This window comes from Zootoca vivipara, chromosome 17 (genome assembly GCF_963506605.1).
Source record: "Zootoca vivipara chromosome 17, rZooViv1.1, whole genome shotgun sequence".
NCBI lineage: Eukaryota > Metazoa > Chordata > Lepidosauria > Squamata > Lacertidae > Zootoca > Zootoca vivipara.
This window is the reverse complement of record NC_083292.1, coordinates 13,108,773-13,136,441: the sequence shown is the minus strand read 5'-3', so window position 1 is coordinate 13,136,441 and position 27,669 is coordinate 13,108,773. Positions and strand designations below refer to the sequence as shown.

Below are 27,669 nucleotides of genomic sequence, written 5' to 3'. Positions count from 1 at the left end.
GCTAGGTGGGCAGGAGCTGGGACTGAGCAACGGGAGCTCACCCCGTTGCAGGGATTCGAACCGCCAACCTTCTGATCAGCAAGCCTGTGGTTTAACCCACAGCACCACCTGGGTCAATGATATTAATAATGTTATTAATAATGATTCATATTATTACCAATGACCAATTCTGAATGCTGTTATTTGTACAGCTGCCAAAAGGAAACGCAGCACTAAGGTCAGGCCTTGCCAAGGCACAAAAGTCTCTACGCTGATCCCTACATTTAGGGAGAGACCTTCGCCTGCTCTGCTGACATCTGTGCTGAGACGTTTTTCTTTCCGCTTGTGTGTTTTTCTCTCCTGCTCCCAAATTATATCAATTAAGCAGCTTGCCATATTGCGCTGGCTGGGGCCCAAGGCAAAACACAGTTTCCTGCTCAGGAGACAATGCAAAAATAAATAAATAAAGTATCTGGAATACTTTAGGGAGAGAAACGAAAACACGGAGCAGAAGGAAGGGGGGAAGGGGACTTGCCTGCGGAAGAAAAATCTACACGTCCGCTTGGCAAATCTGTGTTTACCGGGGGGGGGGGGGGGGGGAGTTGATCGAAGTATGGCACCCTTTATAGCTGGAGGAGCCAAATTCTGAAGGTTGGTATTAGGGCTGCCTAGAACTCAAAAGATTCGTTTGCAGATTTCCAGTGCGTGCAGCAAAAGACATAATGCACTGCATTCATTACGCAAGGACTTAAAGTGACTCCCATCAGCCTCAACCAGCATGGCTAGTGGCCCAGGATGATGGGAGTTGTAGTCCAGCTATGTCTGCAGGGCCACCATTGACCCATCCCTGGTTTACACGCCCATGAAGATCACTGGGCGTACTTGGACCAGGCATGGTCTCTCAACCTGACCTACCTCACAGGTTGTTGTAGGGATCAAAGGAGGAGTGGGGGGGGGACCACGTACAGCACTTTGAGCTCCTTGGATGAACAGGCAGCACATAAATGCAACAAACAAACAAAGCATTGTGGGAACTTCGGAAGCTGCCCTGTACTGCATTAAGACACACTGGTCCATCTATTTCAGTACCATTTCCCCCAGGGGTTACCAACCTGGTGCCCACGGGCACCATGACACATGTAAAGCCTCTCACTTGTGGCCCTAGGCAGGAGCGGCACACCCCAAGCTTTCATAAAAAAACAAAAACAAGTCTCTAGTCCAGGGGTCAGCAAACTTTTTCAGCAGGGGGCCGGTCCACTGCCCCTCAGACCTTGGGGGGGGGCCGGACTATTTTTTGAAAAAAAATATGAATGAATTCATATGCCCCACAAATAACCCAGAGATGCATTTTAAATAAAAGCACACATTCTACTCATGTAAAAACACCAGGCAGGCCCCACAAATAACCCAGAGATGCATTTTAAATAAAAGCACACATTCTACTCATGTAAAAACATGCCGATTCCCGGACCGTCCGCGGGCCGGATTTAGAAGGTGATTGGGCCGCATCCGGCCCCGGGGCCTTAGTTTGGGGACCCTGCTCTAGTCCATCTAGAAAGTAAGTTATTGGGGGGGGGAATGCAGGTACCTCATCAGTGATTTCTGTGATTTGAAAGTGAGTGTGATGTGGCAACATTATATATATTTTCTGGTAGTGAGGAATGTTCCCTCTTGTTGTTACGATAGCAGGGGCTGAATGAAGACCTAGGGGTCAAAATGGGGTCAGAAAGAGCCTGGAGCTGGAAAAACAGGTTTACAAGGTACAGCGTGAAAAAAACTAATTAGGAACTACGAGCCACAGAAATAAAGTGCATGGGCATATACAGAGTGCCCCTTCCTTGCTGATGGGAAACCTTTGCACTTAATAAGTGTGGGATACAACAGTCTTCTCAGAAAGTGCTGCTTTATTGCTTTAAAAAAAGGGGGTTACAGCTGCTATTTGCTTTTTTGTGCTAGTTTTAATGCATATATGTGTCTGGTTTTTTGTTTAAAATATTGTAAGTCACTTTGGGTTGCCATGGCAAAAAAGCAATGAATAAAATTAATCACCACCATCATTATTAATTTATTTATTTTGTTGTTTGTTTCAAAGAACGTTTGTTATGTTCTTCAGAATTTGGATTGGGTTAAAAGGTGACTTTGTAAGCTCCTCAGGGGGTCAACGAATGCAGAACTTTGGCAAGCCCTGATCTAAGGAGCATATGTGGGTTGATGCCCTTTTATGCTCACAACCCTCTTGCAAGGCGGGCTAGACTGAAAGGCGAAGAACCAGCCCAAACTCTCCACTGGAGCTTTTGTGGCATAGCTGGAGATCGAACGCAGGTCTCCCCAGTCCTAACCACTCTAAACACACCACACCAGCTATTTATCTGGTGCCCAAGTACACAGGAAAACGGGATGTATGTTGCAATGAACTTGCTTCTTTTACCTTCCAAACACTGTGTGCTTCCTGTCCAGGTATGCACAGGATCGGAATGTGATGAAGCTGGAGAGAGGGGAAAACAGACAGACCTGCCATAAAACACATCAATATTTCTTTCTTATATACAGTATATATATAAAAAAAACCCTGGAGAATTTCAAAGACAGAAGCCAGATGGCAAAGATTTAGGGGAGGGGTTCCCCATCCTGGTGGAGTTGGACTACAACTCCCATCAGGCAGCATGGTTGGTTAATGGGTCGTTGATTCCTCACAAGGATTCTACCTTTCCATTAACCCTTTCGGGTTGCTTGCAGAAAAAAATAAAATAGCGCAAAGGGCAAACAAGCGGATTGAAAGCAGTAAGAGGATCGCGTTAGTCTTAAAAACAAGTAAGAGAGGTTGTAAAGGGTGAAATTGTTAGACAGCGACCCGGCCCCAAGCTTTTCACAGAATTCCACATGCTCCTTAAATGGGTTTTAAAGCCATGTGCCTTGAGATAAAAAAAGAGCCAAGCAAATACTCACAACTGGGACTTGTTATTGTTGGGTCCGGTATTAGCCATGCTGAGGATGCCACGTCCCGTATGGGACAGGTTGGGCTTGAACTCATCTTTGAAAGGCTTCCCCCAATAGGACTCTCCCCCTGAAACAAACATTATTATTATTATTATTATTATTATTATTATTATTAGTCCACACTTGGTCACGCCAGTCCCAAACACACAGGCACAAGATAGGTCAAAAGGCCAGAAGAAAAGGCGGCGCCATACTGAGACAAGGCGATGGTCCATCTAGCTCAGCATTGACTCTCCCAGCAAAACCCGCCTGGCAACTTTGCTGGCAACTAGGTTAGAGACTTATTTTTTTCTCCCTGGGCTTTTGCTATGGTTTTGTTACAAGCAATTCCCACAGCTGTTATGAGGGATTGTCCCGAGCACACCCAGCCCAACGAGGAAAAGCTTTTTGGAAGTGTATTTCCAAACCCACCCAGATGGGCGGGGTATAAATAATAAATTATTATTGTTATTATTATCATCATCATTATCATTATTGGCAAAGCACTCGGTTACACCAGCTCCTCAGGTGCCAGGGCTACACACACCACCCCTGCTAACCAGCTGCCCAGGTGATCTACCTCTGCTCCAATCCAGACAGTTGGAAGCAACAGCGTGACCAGGCCATACCTGCCAAGTCTCCCACTGAAAAATTCGGGATCAGCAGCGGCGTGGCACCGGAAGATGCGTAGAAGCAACTTCCGGGGCCGCTCTTCCCATGTGTGGGCACCGGAAATCGGGCAGAGCGGCACCGGAAGTCGCTTCTACGCATGCCCAGCGGCCACCAAGATGGCCGCCTGGCATGCGTAGAAGCGACTTCCGGTGCTGCTCTGCCCGATTTCCGCTGCCCACACATGGGAAGAGCGGCACCCAAAATGGAGTCTCCCTGACAGGTAGGAAATCCGGGGGATTTCCGGGATTTTTCTCCATTTGGGAGAACAGCGGGAAATGGATTAAATTCCGGGAGTTTCCTGCGAAAAACGGGAAATTGGCAGCTAAGGACCAGGCCCCTTTCAGCTTACCAAAAACCCCTTGTCTGAGGTGTCTGCGCGAACTCTCAGTGACTCCAGCTAGTCCCGTCGCTTCAAGCCCCACCTTGTGCGTAGAGACCGCGGAGGGGAGGATAGGAGAGATTCTGAAGGCATGGCTCTCCCAGGGACCATGGCAGCTTCTTCCGCCTCCGAGATTCCCTGAAACTCTTCTCCCACCTCCTTTCTGCCCCCCTCCCCGGTCTCAGGCTGCCTGGTCTCTTCCCCTTGGGTCCCCACTTCCACCGCCCCCACAGCACCTGCCTCATGGGTGGCACAGAACCCCACAAATTGTGGGCCCCTACCCCATGATTGTCCTTGTGCTCCCCTGTTCACACATCCTCTCCCCTCCCCAACCTCTTCAGACTCCAGTCCACCCCAGACATCGGTGCCATTCTGATAACACAAGGATCGGCCAGAGCCGGCCCAGTCATTAGGCAAGGTGAGGCTGTTGCTCCAGGCAGAAGTCTCATAGGTGGCACACCCACAGGTGTGTCCCCCCAACCCCACCGCCACCTCTTCCAGCGGCAAGAGAAATGCCAGCAATTTGGGGCAAGATTCAGTCCATTTTGGATGCGGCGAAGCAGGACACACCACTCGTGGGACAGGTTTATTGGAGGGTAAGCTCATTTCTTTATGCATACAAATGGGAGCAGCACTGAGTGCTTTGGGCTCAACGTCCCATCCAGCTGTGCCTTCTTCCAGGTCACTCCATTCCTCCTCCCACCAGTTCAAACTAAGTGCCGGCATTCCATGGCCAGTGAGGATGTTCGGTAGTCAATGAGCAGTTTGGTGTCCTGCCTCCCCTTCTGCCGATTATAAATGAGAACTTCTGCAAACCTTCCCATGCCTACAAATGCCTCTCTCTTGTTTGTGGATGGTGGCTGTTTGGGCTACATAAAGCAGGACAGGCTAGCCTGCCACCCTCCGCGTTACATTGCTGACCAAATCTCAGCAGCTCTGCACAAACAGTAGAATGGGATGATCAGAGCTGCAGTCCAACATCCAGAGAGCCACAGGGTAGCTAGTCCTTAAACAAAAGACAGGCACCTGGGAGAATGAGCTTGCTATCTGCCTTGTTGGATTCCACTGGGATTACTGAAGCTTCTGCTCAAAAGGTCACCATTATCCATCTCACAGAACCCTCGCGTGGCATATGTAGCTGCCCCCAAAATCTCCAACCTCTGCAGGAGGAGCAAACTCCCTCAAGATTCATGTGGGACTTGCAATGTTGCAACATTTGAGCCCACTAAGGAGCTGGTCCCCACCCCCTTGAGCAGAGACAAAAGGCAACCGCAGGTGGAGTGCATGCAGCTCATCTGCTTTGGGCTCCTCACTTTCATGTTATTTATGACAGATGTGTGACATTTTCATTTTCCTCCAGGACTATTCCTAATCAGGAGAGAACATTCTGAGATGAGTCATTCCCAGAGTTATATAGTCGATTTCTCCCCCCCCCCCCGGCCACTTTGCATCATTACCAGAAACAAAACACCAGAAAACGCATCTGCAACAAGCAGAGAAGAAGGTGGCTTGGCTTGCAGAACAAACCTTAATGATCCTCTGGAGGAATCGCATCACTGGCGGAACAGCCGCTTCCAAAAAGCCTCTGCTGTACTTGGGAGGCTTTTGGCGCACGTAGGCTGCAAAGTGAGCAGGGGAGAAGAATCCAAGGGAAGGGATAAGGAGAGGCAGACCAGAAGCTACTGGCAATGGAGTCTGCTCCATTGGGGAAACGGGCCTCAGCCCCGTCCACCTCTGTCTCGATCCCTTCCAATCCTTCTTTAACTTAAGGGGTGGCAGAGGCCGCCTGCTTCCTCTTTAGCCTCAGTATTGCTTTTGCATAGTACTTTTTTCCTAGGGGGAATAGTGCCGGTACTCACCAGCAAGCAGCGGGCATGGCCAATGCATGGGGACGGGCGTGGCCCAATGCCAAGGCTGTGCTCCCTCGCCCACCTACCAGGGCACTGCTGCCCAGGTGAAAAGGCCTCCCTTGCTTGACTTTGGGAAGGAGGCGGCAGGACATCCCCAAGGTGGGCAAATGCTTCCTGGGCTCGGGGAAGGAGGCACGATGCTCTGACGGGATCCAAGAGCCCTCCCGCCTCTTCCCCTTCAAAAAGATAGTGGTACTGTTGCATGCCGCTGGAAAACAGCACAGCTTTTGCAGGACTTAACAAAGAGAAGGAGGAAGAGGAGGATGGAGGCAAAACCAGAGTTAGCCGGCCTTGCCTATCGTCAGCTCTGGCTCCCGTCCACTGTTGGGCTCCCTATCTCCCCCCCCCCCCAGCAGTGCCAATGGACACCAGCCACTGCTCGCTCTGCTCCCCACACACCCCAGGTTATCAACTTCATGCATACAAACCCAGTGCGGAGACAGATTAGGATAAAGATCTCCAATTAAAAGGGTTGCTGAGAAAAGAAGGTCTTCAGTTAAGTGCCAAAAGACAATAGAGACGGTGCTTATAGTTCCACAGGGTAGGTGCTGCCACACTTCAATTCCTATATTGTATGGAACAGACCTACTGGTAAGACGGCATTTATCCATTTAACGAAATTTATGCTCCACTTGATTGCAGAAAACCTCAAAGCGGTTTACGAAGCCGGCAAAGAGCAGGTCGAAAATCACAACCCTACTTTAAAACATACGGAAGTCAAAATGCTAAAACAGATTAAAAATTACCCCCTTTTTTCTAAGCGTCTGGGTAGGCTTGTTTAAACAAGGAGGTTTTTTAGCAGGCGCTGAAAAGAGTAAAGTGATCTCAACAGGCAGCGTTGCCACACTAAACGATCCGAATTCTTACAAATTCAGGGTTGGTTTTATGCCGTGGCACTTGGGAGTAGTGCCAGCTCTCCCGATCCAAGTGGTCAAATGGGCGCATGCGGGGTCCGGCCGATCTTGTAGGAGGCATGGGCATACAGTGGAACCTCTACTTACAACCATAATCCGTTCCGGAGGTCCGGTCGTAACTAGAAGCGTACATGAGTAGAGGCGCACTTTTCCATTGAAAGTAATGGAAAAGTGGGCTGAAAAGTGGAAATGTAGTTGGGTGGTATTGTGCAACAGCTAGGGAACTGGGGAGGCAGCAGGGGACGAAGAAGGGAGAGTGGTGGATAGGTGGTGAAAGAGCGGGAGTGGGGTGAGGAGTAATAATGGATGTTATTATTATTTTTACTGATCAAGACGGCCTGAAACTGGAAAGACCTATGGAACTGGCTGATTCATCTGGGAGACCCAGAGTCCAGGGGAGGGGGGGCTGAATTAGATTTAAGTGTTTCAATGTTATTATGATAAATGAAATAATATTTGAATGTATGGAAATTTTTTGGGTATAAATTTGAGGCTAAGGGGAGAAATAGAGGATAGATGGATGGGAAAATAAATTTAGATTTGGACTAAGATGAATTATGGGTGGAAGATAGATGAGCTGCTGCATTCTGCACTGGCTGCAGCTTCCAGGCCAACCTCAAGGGCAGCCCCACACAAAACACACTGCAGCAATCTAACTGGGAGAACACCTCCAGTGCCTGGAGGGCAGTAGGCAGGCTATTCTGGTCTAGAAATGGCCATCTCTTACAGAGCACAGTGAGTGGCTGGCCACATAAGAGATGAGATACCAATCTTTTAGGTATCCTAAAATAGTGACTTTTAAACAGAAGGAGCGGGCGAGGAACACAAAAATAAATTATGTGTTTATGTGTGCACAGGGTGGGTGTACTGGGGTGGGGGGAAGAGACAGGAGTTTGCAATGCATCCTCCCCAGAGATATTGAAGCGGCCATGCATTCTCTCAACTGCTTCTCAAAACCATAGCAACTCAGCTCTGTTGCCACGGAAAAGATGTGCTCTCCCTTGTGAGCTTGACATTTGCCACATACAGGTGCTGCTTTAAATGAGGGGCCTGTTAAAATAACAAAACCTGCAATATTCCAAACAAAAGGTGTAGGTGGGAAACGCATCATGCATGGCATTTTAAAAATGAATTGCCATTTACTCAATTGGGTAGAAAGGGGGCGGATGTGAAGGAAGGGGATTGGGCGAATGAAGTGGGAGGGCTTCTTGTTTAACCAACTGACAGCTTGCTTTCGTTCTCCCTTGTGACACTGGGGTTAACCTACACTGTAGATGTTTGTAACAATCCCCCAGTCTCTTTGTTAAAGGAAAGGTGGCTTCAGTGGGGCTGGGGTAGCTTTTGAGCTGAAAAACAACAGAGGATGAGGTGCTTAACCCTCTTCCTGCCATGTGTTTTTCTTCTCCAAATTGGCCTCCCAAGTGTTCCAACTTCATGTTTTTTCTTTGCAGAAAGGGACGGGGTCCCCCCAATGGGAATCCCAAGGGGGCTTGGATCTCCCTCTGATGTTAACGAAAGGTTTCAAACTTATGAATGATGCCACTAAACTAGTTCTGTGAAAAAAGAAGGGTCTGCACTAGCCTTGAGTTACTTTATTCTATCTCCACCTCAGTGCACCTCACCTGTAAAATGGGACTATTCATTGAATGCTTTTGAAACTCTCTTGGTGCATTTTTAGTGTTTGGTGCAAGAATTGCAAGCTCAGGTGTGGATTTGTTCCTGTATACACAGGTCACCCCGGAATATGGTGCTTGGGGTGCAGCGTGTAATTCTGATCCCCTGTGCTGCGATTTTGAGACTGTCCTTAGCTGGTGAACGATGGGTTGCTAGTAAAAACTGAAAATCCTAGGTAGTTGTTGTGTTTGTTTATAGGGGGTGGGGAGAATCCAAAATCCACTTTAGGCCACTACCGCCACCTTTATTTGGACCAATCTCCCGCTTGGACTACTGGTTATCTCCCGCTTGGACTACTGCAATGAGCTCTATGTGGGGCTACCTTTGAAGGTGACCCGGAAACTGCAATTAATCCAGAATGCGGCAGCTAGACTAGTGACTGGGAGTGGCAGCCGGGACCACATAACACCGGTCCTGAGAGATCTACACTGGCTCCCAGTACGTTTTCGAGCACAATTCAAAGTGTTGGTACTGACCTTTAAAGCCCTAAACGGCCTCGGTCCTGTATACCTGAAGGAGTGTCTCCACCCCCATCATTCAGCCCGGACACTGAGATCCAGCTCCAAGGGCCTTCTGGCGGTTCCCTCATTACGCGAAGTGAGGTTACAGGGAACCAAACAGAGGGCCTCCTCGGTAGTGGCACCCGCCCTGTGGAACGGCCTCCCAGCAGATGTCAAGGCAATAAGTAACTATTTTACTTTTAGAAGACAACTGAAGGCGGCCCTGTTTAGGGAAGTTTTTAATGTCTGATGCTGTACTGTTTTTAATATTTGGTTGGAAGCTGCCCAGAGTGGCTGGGGAAACCCAGCCAGATGGGCGGGGTATAAATAATAAATTATTATTATTATTATTATTATTATTATTATTATTATTATTATTATTATTTAGAATTAAAAATATGAGAGGTGGTGGTGGCTAATTCAGGTAGGTAGTCATGTTGGTCTGACGCAGTAGAAATATATAATAAAAAATTAAAAAATTGTCCAGTAACACCTTAGAGACCAACTAAGTTTGTTCTTGGTATGAGCTTTCGTGTGCATGCACACTCTGGTGACTTCTGTTTCAGTGTATCTCAGTGTCTCAGCCTGCGTACCAGATGGAGCTGATAGACAGCTGCCCTGGACACAGAATTAACCTGTGCATGCATGGACAGCTGAGAGTCCAAAATGACTCCCAGGCTGCACACCTGGTGCTTCAGTGGCATAGTTACCCCATTCAGGACCAGGGAGTCCTCCACACCTGCCCGCCTCCTGTCCCCCACAAACAATACTTCTGTCTTGTCAGGATTCAACCTCAATCTGTTAACCACCACCCATCCTCTGACCGCCTCCAGCCACTCACACAGGACCTTCACCGCCTTCACTGGTTCTGATTTGAAAGAGAGGTAGAGCTGGGTATCATCCGCATACTGATGAACACCCAGCCCAAACCCCCTGATGATCTCTCCCAGCGGCTGCATGTAGATGTTAAAAAGCATGGGGGAGAGGACAGAACCCTGAGGCACCCCACAAGTGAGAGCCCAGGGGTCTGAACACTTATCCCCCATCACCACTTTCTGAACACGGCCCAGGAGGAAGGAGCGGAACCACTGTATAACAGTGCCCCCAGCTCCCAACCCCTCTAGATGGTCCAGAAGGATGTTATGGTCGATGGTGTCAAAAGCCGCTGAGAGATCCAGCAGAACAAGGAAACAGCTCTTACCTTTGTCCCTAGCCCGCCGGAGATCATCGACCAGTGCGACCAAGGCAGTTTCAGTCCCATGGTGAGGCCTGAATCCCGACTGGAAGGGATCCAAATGGTCCACTTCTTCCAGGCGTGCCTGGAGTTGTTCAGCAACCACCCGCTCAATCACCTTGCCCAGGAATTGCAGATTTGCGACTGGGTGATAGTCCAGAACTGCCCTGGAGAAGAGCCATAACTCCGTAGTAGAGCATCTCCAAGTAGGGAATGTCCCCTGCCCAATAACCTGGCGAACCACACCAGTGCCTACAATATGGAACTAGATGAACTGATGGTTTGACTCAGTACAAGGCAGTTTCCTGTGTTGATTTGGGTAGCAAATAATTTATTTGGGAGGTATTTGGATGGGGAGTCTATTGGCTTGGATTTTGTGGAATTTAAATTCTAGACACACTTTCTGAATTTTAATCTATACTTACAAATTAACAAATGCTTTATTTATTATTATTATTATTATTATTATTATTATTATTATTATTATTATTAAAAAACAAATTCATACAAGCTTGTGTCCTCTTTCTCAATGGCGCACATCCTTTGCTTCAATGCCTAAGCGGGCACCCGAGATTGCCTGGTCGCCACACAGTGGCACTTCCCAGCCTTGCTCGTGGATTGGCATGGCAGTTACCGGTAAACCCATTTAATACAATGCAAAGGGAGCCTCAAGACAAACCCTCCCTAGCTTCTGGAAATGGAAGTCTCTGAGCTTTTATCTCTCTCCCTCTCCCTCTCTGTGAAACAGGGAGCACAGCGCACATTACAGCAAATCCTTAAGACCGATTACCGCAAGGAATTTCAAATGCCACATGACTTGTTAAGATAAAGGAATATTTCTAGTCTGGCTGCAATGTAAATCAGGCTTGCCTCAGGACTGAAATACTGAATTAGATTAAGAGGAAGGTAACATTCTGATTGCTTCTTCTAAGCACGCATCTGAAGCTTCCTTCTTAAACAGCTGCATAGAGTAAATGGAATCTTAAATAGCTACACACTGTTAAGAGAACCAAAAACAGTATATTAAGCCAGAATGCCACTTATTCCGCAATTGGCAATGTAACCACTCCAGTTCTTTAATACTCTTGGTTGTTGACTTTTAAAATCCCATCTACTACACTCCAAAGGCTTAGAATGCATAACATCTGCTTGATCACACCCTCCTCAAACATATTGTTGGCCTCCATCTGTCTTGAGAGACAATGTAGTGCGCCTCGGGTGTGTGTGTGTATGAAGTCAAACTGTTAAGTGATTTCCCTGAGATGCAACCCTGGGAAGTGTGTATGGAGGTCTTGGGCTGCCCAGACTACAAGAGCCCACTCTCAGCCTCACTGATGTGGCCCAAAGGAGAGCAGAGCAATACATTTGGCACCAGCTTGGCTGCAGGAGATACCGGAAGGATGCAGACAAGGTGTCATCCAACCATTTTAGGGACTCCACTCCGGATTTGTGTAGAGGTGGCGCTGTGGGTTAAACCACAGAGTCTAGGGCTTGCTGATCAGAAGGTCGGCGGTTTGAATCCCTGCAACGGGGTGAGCTCCCATTGCTCGGTCCCAGCTCCTGCCCACCTAGCAGTTCGAAAGCACATCAAAGTGCAAGTAGATAAATAGGGACCGCTCCGGCGGGAAGGTAAACGGCGTTTCCATGCACTGCTGTGGTTCGACAGAAGCAGCTTTGTCATGCTGGCCACATGACCACATGCTCCCGCGGCCTATAGAGCAAGATGAGTGCCGCAACCCCAGAGTCGGACACCACTGGACCTGATGGTCAAGGGCCCCTTTACCTTTTTACTCCTCATACAGTGGTACCTCCGTTTACGAACTTAATACGTTCCGGAGGTCCGTTCTTAAGCCAAAACCGTTCACAACCCGAGGTGAGCTTTCGCTAATGGCGCCTGCCACACTGCCGGCACACGACTTCCGCTCACATCCCGGGGCAAAGTTCCCAACAAAGTTCCCTACTTCCAGGTTAGCGGCGCTCGTAATCCGCAGCGTTCGCAAGGAGGACAGTACGTAACACGAGGTTCCATTGTATATATTTAATCTGAAACTGAAACCACACTAAATTAAAGTTATAAGTTCTTTAAAAGAGTGTCTTGCATAGTTTTTAAAGGGGGGGTGGGGGAGAGAATGAAAGGGTCAAACGACCCAGGGCTGTCTTCCGGATGCCCTGCAAATGAGAACTACAGTCTAATTTCCCACACTTTCCACAAGTCTCTCGGTCTCTGCTTCTGTCATCTGATAACCGCAGCAATAACTGAAACCCGATCCCTCAGGGATATTGGGGGGGGGGAGGTTAGGCTGGTAATCTTCGCACAATCACAGGTACAGGATCCGTGGCAGTGCAGAGCAGTCTTTCCTGCAAGCACTCTAGAGAGTTTGCTCTCTTTGTGCCAGTGATTTAGCCACATGGCTCTGAAGCATGCAATAAGAGTAACTCCCCTTAATTCACTCTGAATGATGGTGGCTGCTGGGAAGAGCTCCTTTCCAGAATCGCTTAAGCGGCAGCTTTGCAAAAGTTGCTACAAGCTCCGAGGGAGGGAGCTCTGAGGCCCGCTGAGCCAGCAGGCGGAGATAGATGCAAGATGGAAACATTGAGAAAGCTTGCCCTCAATGTGAAGATAACTTATCTTCTTCTTTTTAAACAAAAGAAGAAGAATGAATCCAGGAAAGTCCCCTTCTGGGCGTTTTATTGGCACTTGGAGTTCAGTCCCCTGCAATTCCTACTACGAGGATTAAGATTTCCCCCTCAGATGGCACTTGTGTCACGGCCCCAAACCAGGGGCCAAACATTTAAAGCCCTATGACACCACTTCAAAAAGTCATAATTGGTTAAGGCCGCCATATACCAGAGGTACAGTTCCCATAGTGGTGTAAAATTCAACCCCTTTTCACAGTGAAGTATGAAAATTGTGATTCTGGGAGGGAACCGGGGTGTGTGGGTGTGTCCCTCCCCACAATTATTAGCACCTTCAACAAACTACAGCGCCCAGAATTCTTTGGAGGAAGGCACAACTGTTTAAAGTGGTGCCGCAGTGCTTTATGTTTGCAGTGTGAATGAGGCCCAGGAATCACAGAATCACAGACTTGTACAGCTGGAAGGGGCCACGAGGGTCATCCAGTCCAACCCCTGCAATGCAGGAAACTTTCATCCAACGTGGGGCTCGAACCCATGAACCTGGGGATTAAGAGTCTCTACCGACTGAGCTATCCAGCCTCATATGCAGTGTGCTACTCTAAAAGTCGCCCCAGGCTGGAGAATGATCTACCACCTGCTCCTTCCCACATGGATCTGTTGGCACCAGAGCCTGCATCTGAATCCCTAGGAGACACTTCAGCCAGCAGAGTCTGACTGAACCACAGACCCTTTGGGGGGGGGGAGGACTGAGCACTTGACCACATGATGGGCTTTAAAAGACACGTCAGAAAACACCTGATCCAAAGAGGCGAGTAGGAAAGTTGAATTTTGCCCACAGGTCCCCCAAGCCAGTGAACTAATCAGACAAGTCTTCAGCTCAGGAAAGTGCCCTCGAGAACAGTTCCCCACGTCATTTGCGGGGCATCTGCCTTTGTCTTATACTGTTCTTGACCGCCTTTCAAGGTGTCCACACCAGCCAAGAAAGCAAGGGCAGATCTGGGGGGGTGGGCAGGAAGGTGGGGGTGGGGCAGTATATGAGGAACAAGAAAACTTTTGTTCTTAACTTCACGAAGCGATTGAGGGACTAATAGCAAGATTGAACTTGGATGGAACCGACCATTCTTGAGCCAGGAGCAATTCCACAAACACCTCTTTCATTCTGAACATAACGAAGGCCTTGCTTGAAGCCAAGGCATCTCTCTCTGCCCCACCCCCCCCACCCCCACCCGCCATTCTGTAGTTCTCAAAATAACCTACTCTGGAGTGGTTTTGGGGGAGGCGCTGCAGCTAATGCAAAGCAAACAATTTAAGAACTGTAGACAGTTTGGGTAAGGTCTGGGGCTCAGAGAGCTGCTGCCAGTCAGTGCTGGCGGTGCTGAGCTAGAAAGACCAATGATGTATCTCAGTATTTCGTTCAACAATAATTCAAGGCATGTGAATTATTACAAATAACCTGGTGGAAAAAAAATCACATTTCTATTTCCTAAAATCCTAGAGGAAACAAGCGTTTACATACTATAATGTAACCACTTGGGTTGTCAATAAAGCAAAGGGCCATCAAGGAATTCCAATTAGTTCCGTTCAGCTTAATGCTTCCGTTCCAATAACCGAAACATTCACCAAGCACACTTACCCTGCCAATTTGCTTTACCTAAAATATTCTCTCCCCCCCCCCCCCCGCTTCATAAATGGTGGGCATAAAAATATAAACAGTACGCCGAGCCGGAATTAAGGTTGCTGCACCCTGAAGTGTTGACTGTAAACAGAAGGGATAAGCAGGCAGCCTGTTTCAACCACCGGCTGAAGGGGTTTCCAGCTTTAAAAGATGGGATTTGTTGCAAATCATGAACGACCCAATTGAAGGTAAGGAATCGACCCAGTTTTGCTTTTGGTATTCTCATACCTTTTCCTGTTTCTTTACATTCTGTAAATCCTTTGCTTTTGTTTTGTTATATTTTGTAATGTTTTAAAGATTCGAAATAAAGATCTTTTAAACAAACAAACAAACCAAGGAATCAACCCAGTTTGCTTACCTGTTCCTGTTCCCGTTGGATCCCCTCCTTGGATCTGTGGAATCAAAAGATATGGAAGATTTAGGGTGGGAAGAGGTGGGGAGAAAGGATGCAGATGGAATAATTGGGTGCCAAGGAGGCAGAGGATCTGCTGATGGGCAGACCCCGAGTCAAGGAGTTAGATTACTAGTTGTGGATAGGGTGGTACTCCCTTGGAAGGATCAGGTGTGCAGTCTGGGGGTACCCAGTATTCAGCTCTGTCATTGGTTGGCCACCATGAGAACAGGATCCTGAGCTACCGGTAGGTGGGCCACCGGCCTGATCCAGCAGGTTCTTCTTATGTTCTAATGGAGCTGACTTTTAGAAGACATCTGAAGGCAGCCCTGTTTAGGGAAGTTTTTAATGTTTGATGCTTTATCGTGTTTTTAATACAGTGGTACCTCAGAAGTCGAATGTAATCTGTTCCGGAAGGACGTTTGACCTCCGAAGCGTCCGATTTCCAAGGCGTGGCTTCTGACTGGCTCTTGCCAATCAGAAGCCGCTTGTCTGCTGCATTGGATGTTTGGCTTCCAAAAAATGTTCGAAAACGAGAACGGGGTTTTGACGTTCGGGAGGCGAAATGTTCGGCAACGGAGACGATCGAAAACCAAGGTTTGACTGTATTCTGTTGGGGAGCCGCCCAGAGTGGCTGGGGAAGCCCAGCCAGATGGGCAAGGTATAATAAATTCTTCTTCTTCTTCTTCTTCTTCTTCTTCTTCTTCTTCTTCTTCTTCTTCTTCTTCTTCTTCTTCTTCTTCTTCTTCTATCAAGGGAATGGGACCCTTGCTTCCTCTCTTGTCTTCGCTCTAGTTATCCCCACAACAATGTGTGGGTTGACGGACAATGTGGGTTGCGTGGAACTGATGAATATGCAGTGGCAATTTCATGTGTTAAAAGGTGATTTTTGCTACATCTATTTCCTCCAAGGAGCTCAAGGTGGCAGACATTGCTCTCCCCTTCTAAATTTCATCCTCGCAGAAACCTTGTGAGGTAGGTTAGGCTGAGAGACAGAGACAGGCCCGAGGTGAGCACAGCGAGTGGAGATTTGGAACCTGGTCTTTGGGGTCTTGGTCTGGCACTCTACGCACCAAGCCCCTTAGAGCAATGCAGTTCAGAGTTTGGCCTTTCATATCGCCCAGTGAACCCAAGTTTCAAATGTCACAAGCCATGGAGTCTGAATGAAAACTGAGTGATGACAACATTCTTCCTTTCTGAGTGCTTGGAAACGGCTGATGACAGCCTGACTTATTCAACGCAGGTTGCTAGGCAATCAGATGTCGCTCTCACTCCAGAAAAGCGATCTTGTTCTCAAGGAATATTCTTTTTCTATTAACGTCAGCCTTCTTTTTTGTCTGGCAAATTCTAGTCCAGAAGGAGATTTGGGGGGGGGGGAACACAACAACAACACACACACACAACCCCACAAAGAGTGAAAATTAATACCTCTTGACATAACTACAGTTCTCTGCTCTGGTCATAAAACACTTGAGATAAAAAGCTTTCTCCCCCCACTCTCAATACTCACCACAAAATTACGAATTGATCTGTGAAAAATAGTCCCGTCGTAGTAATTTTTCTTGCACAGTTTAATGAAGTTTTCACAGGTTTTAGGGGTCTGGGAAAAAAAAAGCATTAGGCAGTTGTAATTAAAGAATGTCTTTCACACAGTCAAAACAATGATTATGTGTTTCCATTCTTCTTTTTAACGCCCATTGTATCACACAACACAATGACGCATTACCTGGCTGGAATTGTTCCGGTCTATTTCCCACCAAACTAGCGCTAACAAGTCCCTTTTCTTTATTCCTTCCTGCCAGCTTTCTATTTTACCATTTCAATAGCAATTTCTTTTAGGACGAAGTTGTACTAAACCTAGGCGAACTGCAATTCAGATGAACTCGTGAACTGCACCTCATTTTTCCTCTCCTGGAACTTTAAGAACCGAAGAAAAGTCCTGCTGGGTCAGACCAAAGGCCCATCTAGTACAGTAATCTGTTCTCAAAGTAGTCTCTACGAGACGCCTTTGGGAATCCCCTAAGCAGGATGTTGAGTGCAATAGCACCCTACTTCCTCATCTTCCAAAGCAATTGAATTCAAAGGCATAGTACCTCTGATCTTGCTAAATTCAATAGGCCTGTAGGAAAAGAGACAATCTTTCAAATATTTGTATGGCGGTAGATTCGAGGCAGACAAAGTACCAGCACACAACTACAAGATGTAGTGATGGCTACCCACTTGGGTGGCTTTTTAAAAAATTACAGAAATTCATAGAGGATATCAATGGCTGCTAGTCTTTATGGCTCTTTTATTTCCTTCAGGATCAGAGTTGCCATGTCTCTGAATACAAGTCACTGGGGAACAACAGCAGAAGATGGGCAATTGGGTTTCCTTGAGGCATCCAACTGGCTATCAGTGGAAAATGCGTCTCTGGATCCGACAGGCCTCTGGTCTGATCCAGCGGGGGATTATTTGTACATTCTTATGAGCACAATTAACTGTCTAACTGGATGACTCTGTTTTTAAGTGGTGAATGATGGCATAGTTGAAAGATAAAGCAAGTATGTTCATTTTTGTCTGCGAATCAAAAAGAGAATAAGCAGCTTTTAGCAATAGTTGGTGCACAGCCTGTGATTTATTTATTTTTTAAAGGAACAACACAGTTGGGGCAATAAACACATTTTGCAATGACTCTCTGAAAAAGCACGGAGGGGAGGAATGAAATTAGCTCGAAGCCGAGGTGCCTGTGAGAATACAAAGTCCCACTTCAGCATTCTAGAAACCAATAAAAAAAACCTACCAGAGGTTGATAAGAGACAAATTGCTTCTTTACTTTGGAACTATTTTGTGGGCTGCAGCTTGGTAAATGAGGACAAGCACTTCCCTGCAATTTCCCCCCCTTCCTCCTGTAAAAAGCTATCAGTGTGTTCCCATGGCCACTGCGTGCATCGCGCAAGGCAGACAATGCTCCGGCAAGCGAGTGGTTCCTTAGCAACCTTATCAGAACGAAGCGCTGTTAGAAACCAGCCCAGGTTTCTTTCCCCTGTCAGAAAGAGAAGCCAATTTCATCCTTCCGGCAGGTAAAGACGTGACACCTTCATTCCTTAATTACGTAACAATCTTATGCTCTGAATCTTTCCTTAACTTTCATTCAAAGCAACAACAAAAACAACCCAGCTGTCACTATATAATTGGACCCCACTGAGATGGTCCATAAGGAAGGAGGCAGTTCGGAACCCCAGCCAGTAAACTGGTTGCTGCCTTTTCAACCAACTGAAGTTTTTGAAGTCACCTTCAAGGGCACCCCATAAAAAAGTGCATTGCAACAATCCAGTCTGGGAATTACCAGAGCATGGTCAAATCATCTTTGTCCAAGAGGGGTCATAACTGGTTGAATTCAGGAGCACCCCTAAGCTGTGAAACCTGCTCCTTTCAGTGCAACCCCACCCAGTGGCTCCTAGCGATGGTGTCTATGTCCTACCTACCTCCACTGAATGCCACTCGCTGGAAATCACAAGTGAGAAGAGTGCTGCTGCACTCAAGACCTGTCTACAGGCTTCCTGTAGGCCTCTGCTTGGCCACTGTGAGAACAGAACGCTGGACTAGATGGGCCTTTGGCCTGATCCTGCTGCATGGCTTTTCTTATGTTCTTGTATACCATCTTTCTAAACCTCTAACTACTGATATCCTAGCTATTTCTCACTTATACAGTCATGCTCAAGCAATGACATCTGAATCTTTAGGTATGAATCAAGACAAGCTCATGTACCTTACTGATGCGCCAACCAGGGATATCCCGTTCTTATATCAATGGCATTTATCTTCCGCATTTTATTAATAAAGTAATATCTTAGCTTCTAATACCAACAGATGCTGATATTAAGCCATGATCACCAGCCCACCTGTCAGTCCTTATTCCTACGACCTTTAATCAACCAACCAACCAATAAACTAATTAAAAGTACAGCCGTGCATGCAACATGATAAACAGCAACACTGCAATAAAATCAACAAAAGCATCAATCAATAAAGATTGGTTGGCAATAATGAAACCCGCACTTCAAAGGTCTTTTTGAAGGGGTGTGAAACAGGCAGGGATAATTCCTGTTAAACCTCTACTGGCAGGGACTTCCACATGGCAGGTCTGCCACGCTACAGAGGAAGGGTCTGGAACATGGAGTTTAGGTTCCATCTAGGTCTACTCTACTGCGTGTGTTACAATATTCAGTGTTCCCCTATGTTTGTTGCTTTAATTTTAAAAACTCAGTGCAAGAAAGAAGACTAGGGCAAAACACCTCCCTGATGTGCTGGTTTTTCGTTTGTGCAAAGGTTTCTTTTTTAAAAAAGTAAATGGGAGCGTTAAAAAAAAAGACCCCCCCAACTGCTGGTTGAAGTGGTACAGTCAATTCTTGCCACCTTGGTATTCTACTATCATTCTACTGCGCATGTACAGGCCAGGAGTGCTTCATCAGCTCTCAGGGGTCAAAAGAGAGTGCTATGCTCACACCTGTGTTATCATATCGCCGCCACCATCAACACTGTGATGGATTTTTACATCCGTTGGATTTCAAATTGCTTTAAGCTGCTTTGGGAGCCAATCTTAATGGAAAAGCATGCACAAATAAATTAAACAGGCAAGCCTTGCTTGCAGCCAGGAGGCTACAGCTCAAGCCAGACAAAATCCATGTATTCGCAGAGATGCCAAGTCTACTGATTTTAGCATTTTCACAAGCAGACTACTGACGTGCCTGCCTCTCTGCAGCCCTGCTGCTTTTTTATCGGTTGCCGGGGCTTTCAAAGGCAGAATGTGCCAGCAGTTCAGTCATTAGACCAAGAGCTTTGTTAGCGCTGTGCGCCTCGGGGGCACTCTCCCCACCCCCTCACTTTCTCCAAGGGGATATTTTCAATCAATTCTGCCCAGCCAGCTGTCAGATACTGTGAGATACTGAAAAACCTTTGGACGTCAAAGATGGGGGGGGGGTGCTTCAGGACTTGGGGGGGGTTGCTTTCGGCGCTACCCAGTCACTGCTCTTCTTCTGTTAGTTACAAGCGGAATTGGAACTGACACTTGGCTGATGTGGCTCATATTCTGCCCAGTCAGGGTTTCCCAAACTTCTGAGTTCATTGACCCCTTGATGAGCTTATAAAAGTTACCATCAACCCCAATCTGAATTCTTAGGATGCTGTTGGACTCCAGCCCCCATCAGTCCCAGTCAGCATGGCCAGTGGAGCAGGAATATGCCAGTGTGGGCGGGGCCAGAAACAAAAGAGGGCAGAGCCATGGATGCAAATTTTGACTGGAGTTTCTACATATACAATAGTCTCACACAGCAGAGGCGTAGTAATGGGGGGTGGAGGTGGGGTGTGCCACCCTGGGCAGCCGGCTGGACGGGGCAGACCAATGCCAATGGCCGCTGCCATGGAGGAGAACCCCCAACACAAGTGAGACTCCCTCACTCTGTGGCTTGCTTGTGGGGTTTGCCGCCGCGGCACGGCGTATGACTCCTGTGCACGCATGCAGCATGCGCCACACATCATGACGTGCAACACATGCATCGTGACGCGCGACACATGTGCGTGACGGACACCCCACCCCCCCGGCGGGGTGCCTTTGCATTTGCCACCCCGGGCAGCCAGGCGGCTAGCTACGCCGCTGTCACACAGTGTTAGAAACTCAAGAAATATAAGCTAGGAGCCAAATGGCTCCTTAAACCAAGACTACAGCCACCAAAACTGTACTATCCAGTTGCCATTTGGGGGGCAAGGCAGCTCCAAAGTCTTATTTTTCAAAAGATTGTCCAGATAAAATACAGCTGATAGAATTCTACAGGATGTGGTATGAGCGTGTAAAAACAGTCAAGATCCAATGATCTCCAGATGGTTGCAAGTGGTCAAAAGCCAGGTGCATAATGTGCCTGGCAACTGACTCATTTTGAACACTGCTCGCACACCCCTCTCGATCCTCCATCTAGGCCAGGCATCCCCAAACTTCGGCCCTCCAGATGTTTGGACTACAATTCCCATCTTCCCCGACCACTGGTCCTGTTAGCTAAGGATCATGGGAGTTGTAGGCCAAAACATCTGGAGGGCCACAGTTTGGGGATGCCTGATCTAGGCAAGCAAAGGGTATGGTCAGAGTTGAAGGACCCATTCCAGCCAAGAAAATATACTCCAGAAGGACACAAAGTTGGGCCAGTAGGGAGTGTGTGGCCTGGGGAAAGCCCTGAGGCCCACACAGGGAGACTTGGAGGGCCACATTTGACCTTCAGGTCTGAGGTTTGCCACCCCTCCTTTGAGTGCTCATTGTAAAACAGAACATTTTTTTCACACCCATGAGCCGTGTCTGCTTCTCTCAACTGTCCTACTTTCTCCTCCCCTCGAGATGCTCCATTGCCCCCCAAAAGACATCCTTCAGCAACACCTAACACTTCTTGGCTCATGAATACTTCACAAGTACAGGCCAGGCTCTTCTGTGTAGGCAAAGGGCTGCTTAAAATCTGGCCAGATTTCAACACTATAAAGGCGCGATAACAAGGCCAATAAAAGCTCTCAAGAATGCCATCCTGGAGGACTCTCTGTACAATGACAGCAAGGGGATGGACTTGCTTCCTAGGAAATTTAGATCACCAGCAGCTCTGCCAAGGACAGAAGCAACAGTGGCCAGAGAACGAGTACAGCAATCCCTCAAGTTATGTGCATTTGACTCGCACAATTTAAGCATAACCCTTGAAACCATTGAATCCGTTCCGGAAGTTAGTTTGACTTCCAAAACGTTCGGAAACCAAGGCGTGGCTTACGATTGGCTGTAGGAAGCTCTTGCAGCCAATCGGAAGCTGCATCAGATGTTCAAGTTCTAAAATGTTAGAAAACCAGAACACAAACTTCCCGGGTTTGTGGTGTTCGGGAGCCAAAACGTTAGAGTCGCAAGGCGTGCGTCAATCAAGGTATAACTGTATCTGCATTGTGAAACCCAGCTAAATAAATCTTCTTCTTTGGCAATCACTCACAGCCGAGTAAGATTTTCTTCCATAAACACGGTTTTAACAATGAGTCCGTAAGTGACTGTGAAGGCCAATTCTGGATCCACACATCCTTCCACAGTGGGGACATTGGTTTCCAGGCAGGAGTTGATCACGGTGTGGATTTGCCAAGCGTTCCTTCCTCTTAGCATGTTTCTCCCTTGTGTCCTGAGATCGAGTGTCTTCAAAGCCTTCAAAGCCAGTCTTCAAAGGCTGTTCTCCAACTGGAGCGCTCGCAGGCCAGTGTTTCCCAGTTGTCAGTGTTTATACTACATTTTTTTAGATTTGCCTTGAGACAGTCTTTAAACCTCTTTTGTTGGCCACCAGCATTACGCTTTCCATTTTAAAGTTCGGAATAGAGTAGTTGCTTTGGAAGACGATCATCAGGCATCCACACAACATGACCAGTCCAACGAAGTTGATGTTGAAGAATCATTGCCCTAGGCTCTGTGGTTTAACCCACAGCGCCATCCACACTACACATTTAAAGCGGTATCAAAGCACTTTCAACATTCATGGCTTCCCCCAACGAATCCTGTGAAATATAGCTTGTTACGGGTGCTGAGAGTCATGAGGAGACTCCTCCCGCTGTCAACTCACAGAGTTACACTTCCCAGAGTGGTTTAAGAGGCAACCCCTCTTCTCAGGGAACTCTGGGAACTGTAGATCCGAGAGGGGAATGGCGGCCTTCCGACAACTCCCAGCACCCTTAACAAACGACACTATTTGAGGGGGAAGCCATGTCTTTTCAAAGCAGTATGATGCTGCCTTAAATGCATAGTGCAGATGGTGCCTTACTCAAAACATAGACTGTTCATTCTGGTGCTGTTCCAAATAACTAATACCCTAGTATCCTTTGGCTTTCATCCTCTGCTTTCAATGTGACTCAGCGAATAAAGAGGAAAAACAGGTCAGCATTAAAAACACTTGATGAAGGCTCCTGAGAACCACCCCAGCACAATGTGGTTCCAAAATGTTTGCATCACCCTGCCACATAGCTGACGACTCATCACGTGCTGAGTCGATACCACACAGGCCACCTGCCGCTTGCACCCATCTGGGAGAAAGGCGCATAGATGGGTGGCTGGCGAAAAAGCTGTCCCAAAGCCTCATTGTTGCTCCCACCCATTTCTCCCTGGGGAGGCCCTTCTAGAAACCCATGGAATATTACCACTCTCCCCACTGCTGTTTTACAGTGGTTCTACTGTATTATAATTCCACCGGCCTTTTAAATATTTCTTTAGGACTACTTAAATTATACTGAGTTTTTTCAGTGTAAATAATGGCAGGCAGATTTCCCCCATTAGGACCACTTCCATTCCCTTTTTAAAGTCTCCCTGGGTTCTCATTGCAGGTAAGGCAGCCAGTAAATGGTAAAAAATATATTCTAGAGCACACCCAGATGATTCAGCTTTAATTTATATTTGATTTTTATGCATAAACTAAAAAAAAGCAGAAATTAACACCCCTGCAAGAAAACCTCTTTCTCTATGTGCGTGTGTGTTTATGTGAGACACAGACACACAGAGAGATATACACACACTGTATGTATATATGAATATACAAATGCTGTATACACAATTATAACTCCAATGGTACGTAATCATAATTCATGCATTCCAAATTTCCAAGCAAACCTCAGGAAGCTGTGAAAGAAGGCCTGCATTGGTAGCCTATATAATAAAATCCCACCATGTAGCCTGAAAAAGTTACCCATTAGCATGAATTGCCACTAGCATACGGTAATTTGGATAGCAAACCCTATAGATCAGAGGGGGGAACCTTTTCGCCTTTGCAGGCCAGATCTGCCTTGTGGGCTAAAATTTAACAGGTGGGTGGTGGAATGATGCCAGGTGATTGAGTGCTCTGAAGTCCTGGAGGACTTATAAAGATCCCAGAGCAATGTCTTAAAACTGCTGAGTATTTGTCTCTAATGCCCACCAGCTGATGGGCAGCAGAGTCTCAGCCTGCTTTCTCTTGCCAATTCACAGTTGGGAGTGCACTTTAAGGCTCTCAATTGTGCACGTCTCTCTACCCGCCCAACACAAGATGAGCCTCTGGCCTAATCCAGCAGGCTTTTCTCATGTTCTTATGACATCACATATGACGTAGGGCAGGTGGGTGAGGTTTGGGAGTAATGTCCTCATGGGCTAAATTTGTCTCACAGGCCAAAAGTTCTCCACCTATGCTGTAGATCAGTGTTTCCTAAACTTGGGTCTCCAGTGGCTTACAGACTACAATTCCCACCATCCCTGACTACGGGTCTTGCTACGGTAGCTATGGATGATGGGAGTTGTAGTCCAAAAAAACAAACAAACCAACCACAGATGGAGATCCAAGTTTGGGAAACACTGCTGCAAGTCTGACATCCTTCTCTGTTCATTCACAAATGCAAAACCTTGATAACGCAGCAATGGCATGGCCCATTTTATTATTAGTCATTTTTACCAGTCTGTGACTGTGTAATAGCATTTGTGACGGCATAATCAAACAGCCACGTACCATGTCGCAGTGCAATTCCAGGTTGAGATCCCCTTTGTTGGTGTGAAGCCGCACGTAGCCCTTCTTCTTCTTCAAGTACTGGTATCGCACCACGTCGTCATCAATAGCAGCTGCTCACCGAAGCAAAGGGTGAAATTATTAGCACTTGTTAAATGTGTCTCAGTCATCGGTGATGATAAAAAATGAGTAAGAGACAACCTGCTACAGGGAACATCTTCACCCTCCACCTTTCAAAGGTCACTTGAAATCCGTCCTGCTCCCCTGTGCTTCTGGAGGCCAAGCAATGTGACTTGAATTCAGAAGGGTCAGATAACCTTCCACGTGAAACGTCATTGTCGCCCACTAAAATTAAGGGAATTACGCCGCAGCTTGCCATGCATATTAAACGGCAGGCTTAACAGTGTTTTCAGAATAACTCGTTCTTTTATCATCTCCCCAATGACCTATGAAACTTTTCCCCCAAGCAGTAATAGATTTTTTTTTTAAAAAAAGTGTAGGTCATAGAATCATAGATTTGTGGAGCTGGAAAGGACCCCAAGGGTCACCCATCCCAACCCCTGCAATGCAGGAATCTCGACTAAAGCATCTGTGACAGATGGTCATCCAACCTCTGCTTAAAAACCTCCAAGGAAGCAGAGTCCACAGCCTCCCAAGCGGGACCATTCCACTGTCAAACAGCTCTTACTGTCAGAAAGTTCTTCCTGAAGTTTAGTCAGAATCTCCGTCCTAGGAACTTGAAACCATTGGTTCGAGTCCTACCCTCTAGAGCAGGTGAAAACAAGCTTGTTCTCTCTTCCACGTGACAGTCCTTGAGATATTTGAAGATAGCAATCATATCTCCCTCTCAGTCTCCTCTTTTCCAACCTAAACATACCCAGCTCCTTCAACCTTTCCTCATAAGGCTCAGTTTCTAGGTCATCTGAGGAACATTTAGAAGAGGAAGGGGCAGCCCTACAATGTACCTTCTGCCTGGTGATATTATTTTTAAACTGGAAACCGAACTTGGGATTTTCTACATGCAAAGCATGTGATTTGCTTTGGCACTAACGCTGCACCTTCATTTGCAGCTGCTTGTAGGGTTTTTCTACAAGAGGTGCGGATTGTGTAGAGGGATGCCTCTCCCCCCCCCCCCCGGCTACCTTGCCACAATGGGAAAGGGGTGTGAGAGAGAAGAGGACAAGCCCCCCACCCCTGCATGATGGTACCTGCTTCGTGCATTGTTTCAGGTGCCATGGCAGTGGACGTGAACGAAGCACTCACTCTGCCTGTGGAATAGTGAGCCTGTTAAAACAAAACAAAATTACGTAATTCAAGATGCTTCTGTCTGGCCTTCCTTTTCAAAACAAAGACAGCTAACCATCACATGTGCGGTGATACAAAATCTTCCCTCCTGGCCACACAGGATAATTTAAAAATTGCAAACGTTTAGCATGTACCAACAAACGTGTGAAACAATACGTAAAAATTACACCATGAGAATTAATGTCACTATTGGGAAGGAGCGTCATCTCATTGTTTAAATCCACACTGTGCCCCTCCAAACCCATTTCCGCTAAGTTGGGCAAAAGGAGCAGGATGCTGCAGTGTCAGATGGTTGATGCAAATCTACTACAGGCAGCAACCGATTTGCAGAGGGGTTACCTTCTGGGCCCCCTTTTTGTGATGTTCTCGGGTCACTTCCAGGTTTGGCGTGATGCTTGTCTGCGCACATATCGGACACGCTTAAAATGGTTGCTGCCTGTACCTGCATCTTTGGGTTATTATATACAGCGTTGCTCATGCAGCACACTTCAGGTTGTGCGACAAAACTCCCCACTCCTTTCCCCTGCACACCCTCAAAATCTGTTCCAGAAGGCTGGGAGACCGTCCAGAGCAGACTTTTTTGGGGGGTGCAGGGGAGAGGAGAGGAAGGTGACACCCCATTAGACACAACCCAATGTGTGTGATCCTACAAGATGTACTGCTGACTGGCATTCTTTCTTTTCAGGCCGCAATAATATATTCAGCAACACCCTGGTGCACCATCAAGCCACGGAATCTGCATTCCAGACCGGCAGAAAAACCAGGACCCCATCGCTATGAAGCAATGACATACGGCAATCCTGCGCCACAACATTTCCCACCGTAAACCAGAAACCTTTTGATCCTCCAGATGTCTTTTGAGCTGCAGTTGTATAACTGGGCTGAAATTCTAATTATTTTTACAGGCAATTCTCATGATTGTCTAACGCAACCCTTTGGATCACTCTTGCGCATGGGAGGAATAGTGATGTTAAATTCTCGAGAATAATATTTTGGAGAATATATTCTCAAGAATATTCGTGATTAATGAGATGTGTACATTTAAAGCAGCTGTGCAGACGACAGAGAATTTACAGTTTGTGGAGACTATTCTCCGGAGAATTTTCTAGCACAGAATATTCTCCGGAGAATATTCACACCTCACATCACTAGGGAGGAAGGAGGAAGGTTAAGATGTGAGGAGTAACAAGTAACCGAAGGGGTTAACTGTGTACTGTGTACCACCTGACCACTGAGGAAGATATCATATTACAGAATGTGCCAGAAGTGTTTCTGTGTGTATCAGTTGGTTTCGTTTTTGCCTGGGAGACGGTCGCAAGATGTCTGCGATCTCACCAGGTTGTTAGTTTATTTTCTCTTTAAAATAAACTCCAGTAGTTATTAGAACACCTTGGACTCTGTGTGTTCTTAAGAGGCTTTTTATCCAACGGCTATACAAGTTTCCGCTGTGTGTGAGAAGAAGAAGAACTCTGCTGTGTGTTTTACTGCCAGCCCGGGTCTACGGAGCAGAGGCGCTAGAGAAAGCGTGCCGGGCGATAATCAGTGGCTCCTAATTGAGTCATAAACAACTCAAAGGAGTCCTATACCCGTCACATAAGAAACCTCAGGATATATCCCTTAATTTATGGGTTTTCGATGGTTGCCAAGTGTTAGAAATGAAGGTTGGGTCAGTGCTCATTTATTTAAAACAGGGATGGGAAGTCTGGGCCCACAAGGTGCTGTTGGATCTCAGCTCCCATCAGAGAGAGCACAGCCCTAAAGAGTGCAGCCACAGACTCCCCACCTCTGCCTTAAAACATACGCATCAGAGCATAAGGCTACATCTGCACTGCATCATACAACTCTAAGCAGTCATAGCAAAGAATCTTGGGAACTGTAGTTTGTCAAGGGTGCTGTTAAGAGGCCTCTATTCCCTGCCTATAA

At 47.0% G+C, this 27,669-nt stretch overlaps 1 protein-coding gene and 1 long non-coding RNA gene across 2 annotated transcripts in view; one reads left to right on the top strand and one right to left on the bottom strand.

Annotated features, from left to right (window-relative positions):
• PPIL2 (peptidylprolyl isomerase like 2) overlaps positions 1–27,669 on the bottom strand; it is a 63,856-nt gene that overhangs the window by 9,224 nt on the left and 26,963 nt on the right. Inside the window, exons 11-16 of the mRNA XM_035097876.2 lie at positions 25,650–25,725; positions 24,445–24,554; positions 16,452–16,541; positions 14,909–14,942; positions 2,926–3,043; positions 2,408–2,464 (exon numbers count right to left, since the gene is read on the bottom strand). Of these exons, the coding sequence (XP_034953767.1) occupies positions 2,408–2,464; positions 2,926–3,043; positions 14,909–14,942; positions 16,452–16,541; positions 24,445–24,554; positions 25,650–25,725 (485 nt within the window). The remainder of the gene's footprint in view (positions 1–2,407; positions 2,465–2,925; positions 3,044–14,908; positions 14,943–16,451; positions 16,542–24,444; positions 24,555–25,649; positions 25,726–27,669) is intronic.
• Positions 14,664–27,347, top strand: LOC132591348 (uncharacterized). The gene is made up of 3 exons (XR_009556920.1): positions 14,664–14,738; positions 15,322–15,538; positions 26,432–27,347. It is a non-coding gene; the product is annotated as an uncharacterized LOC132591348 (long non-coding RNA).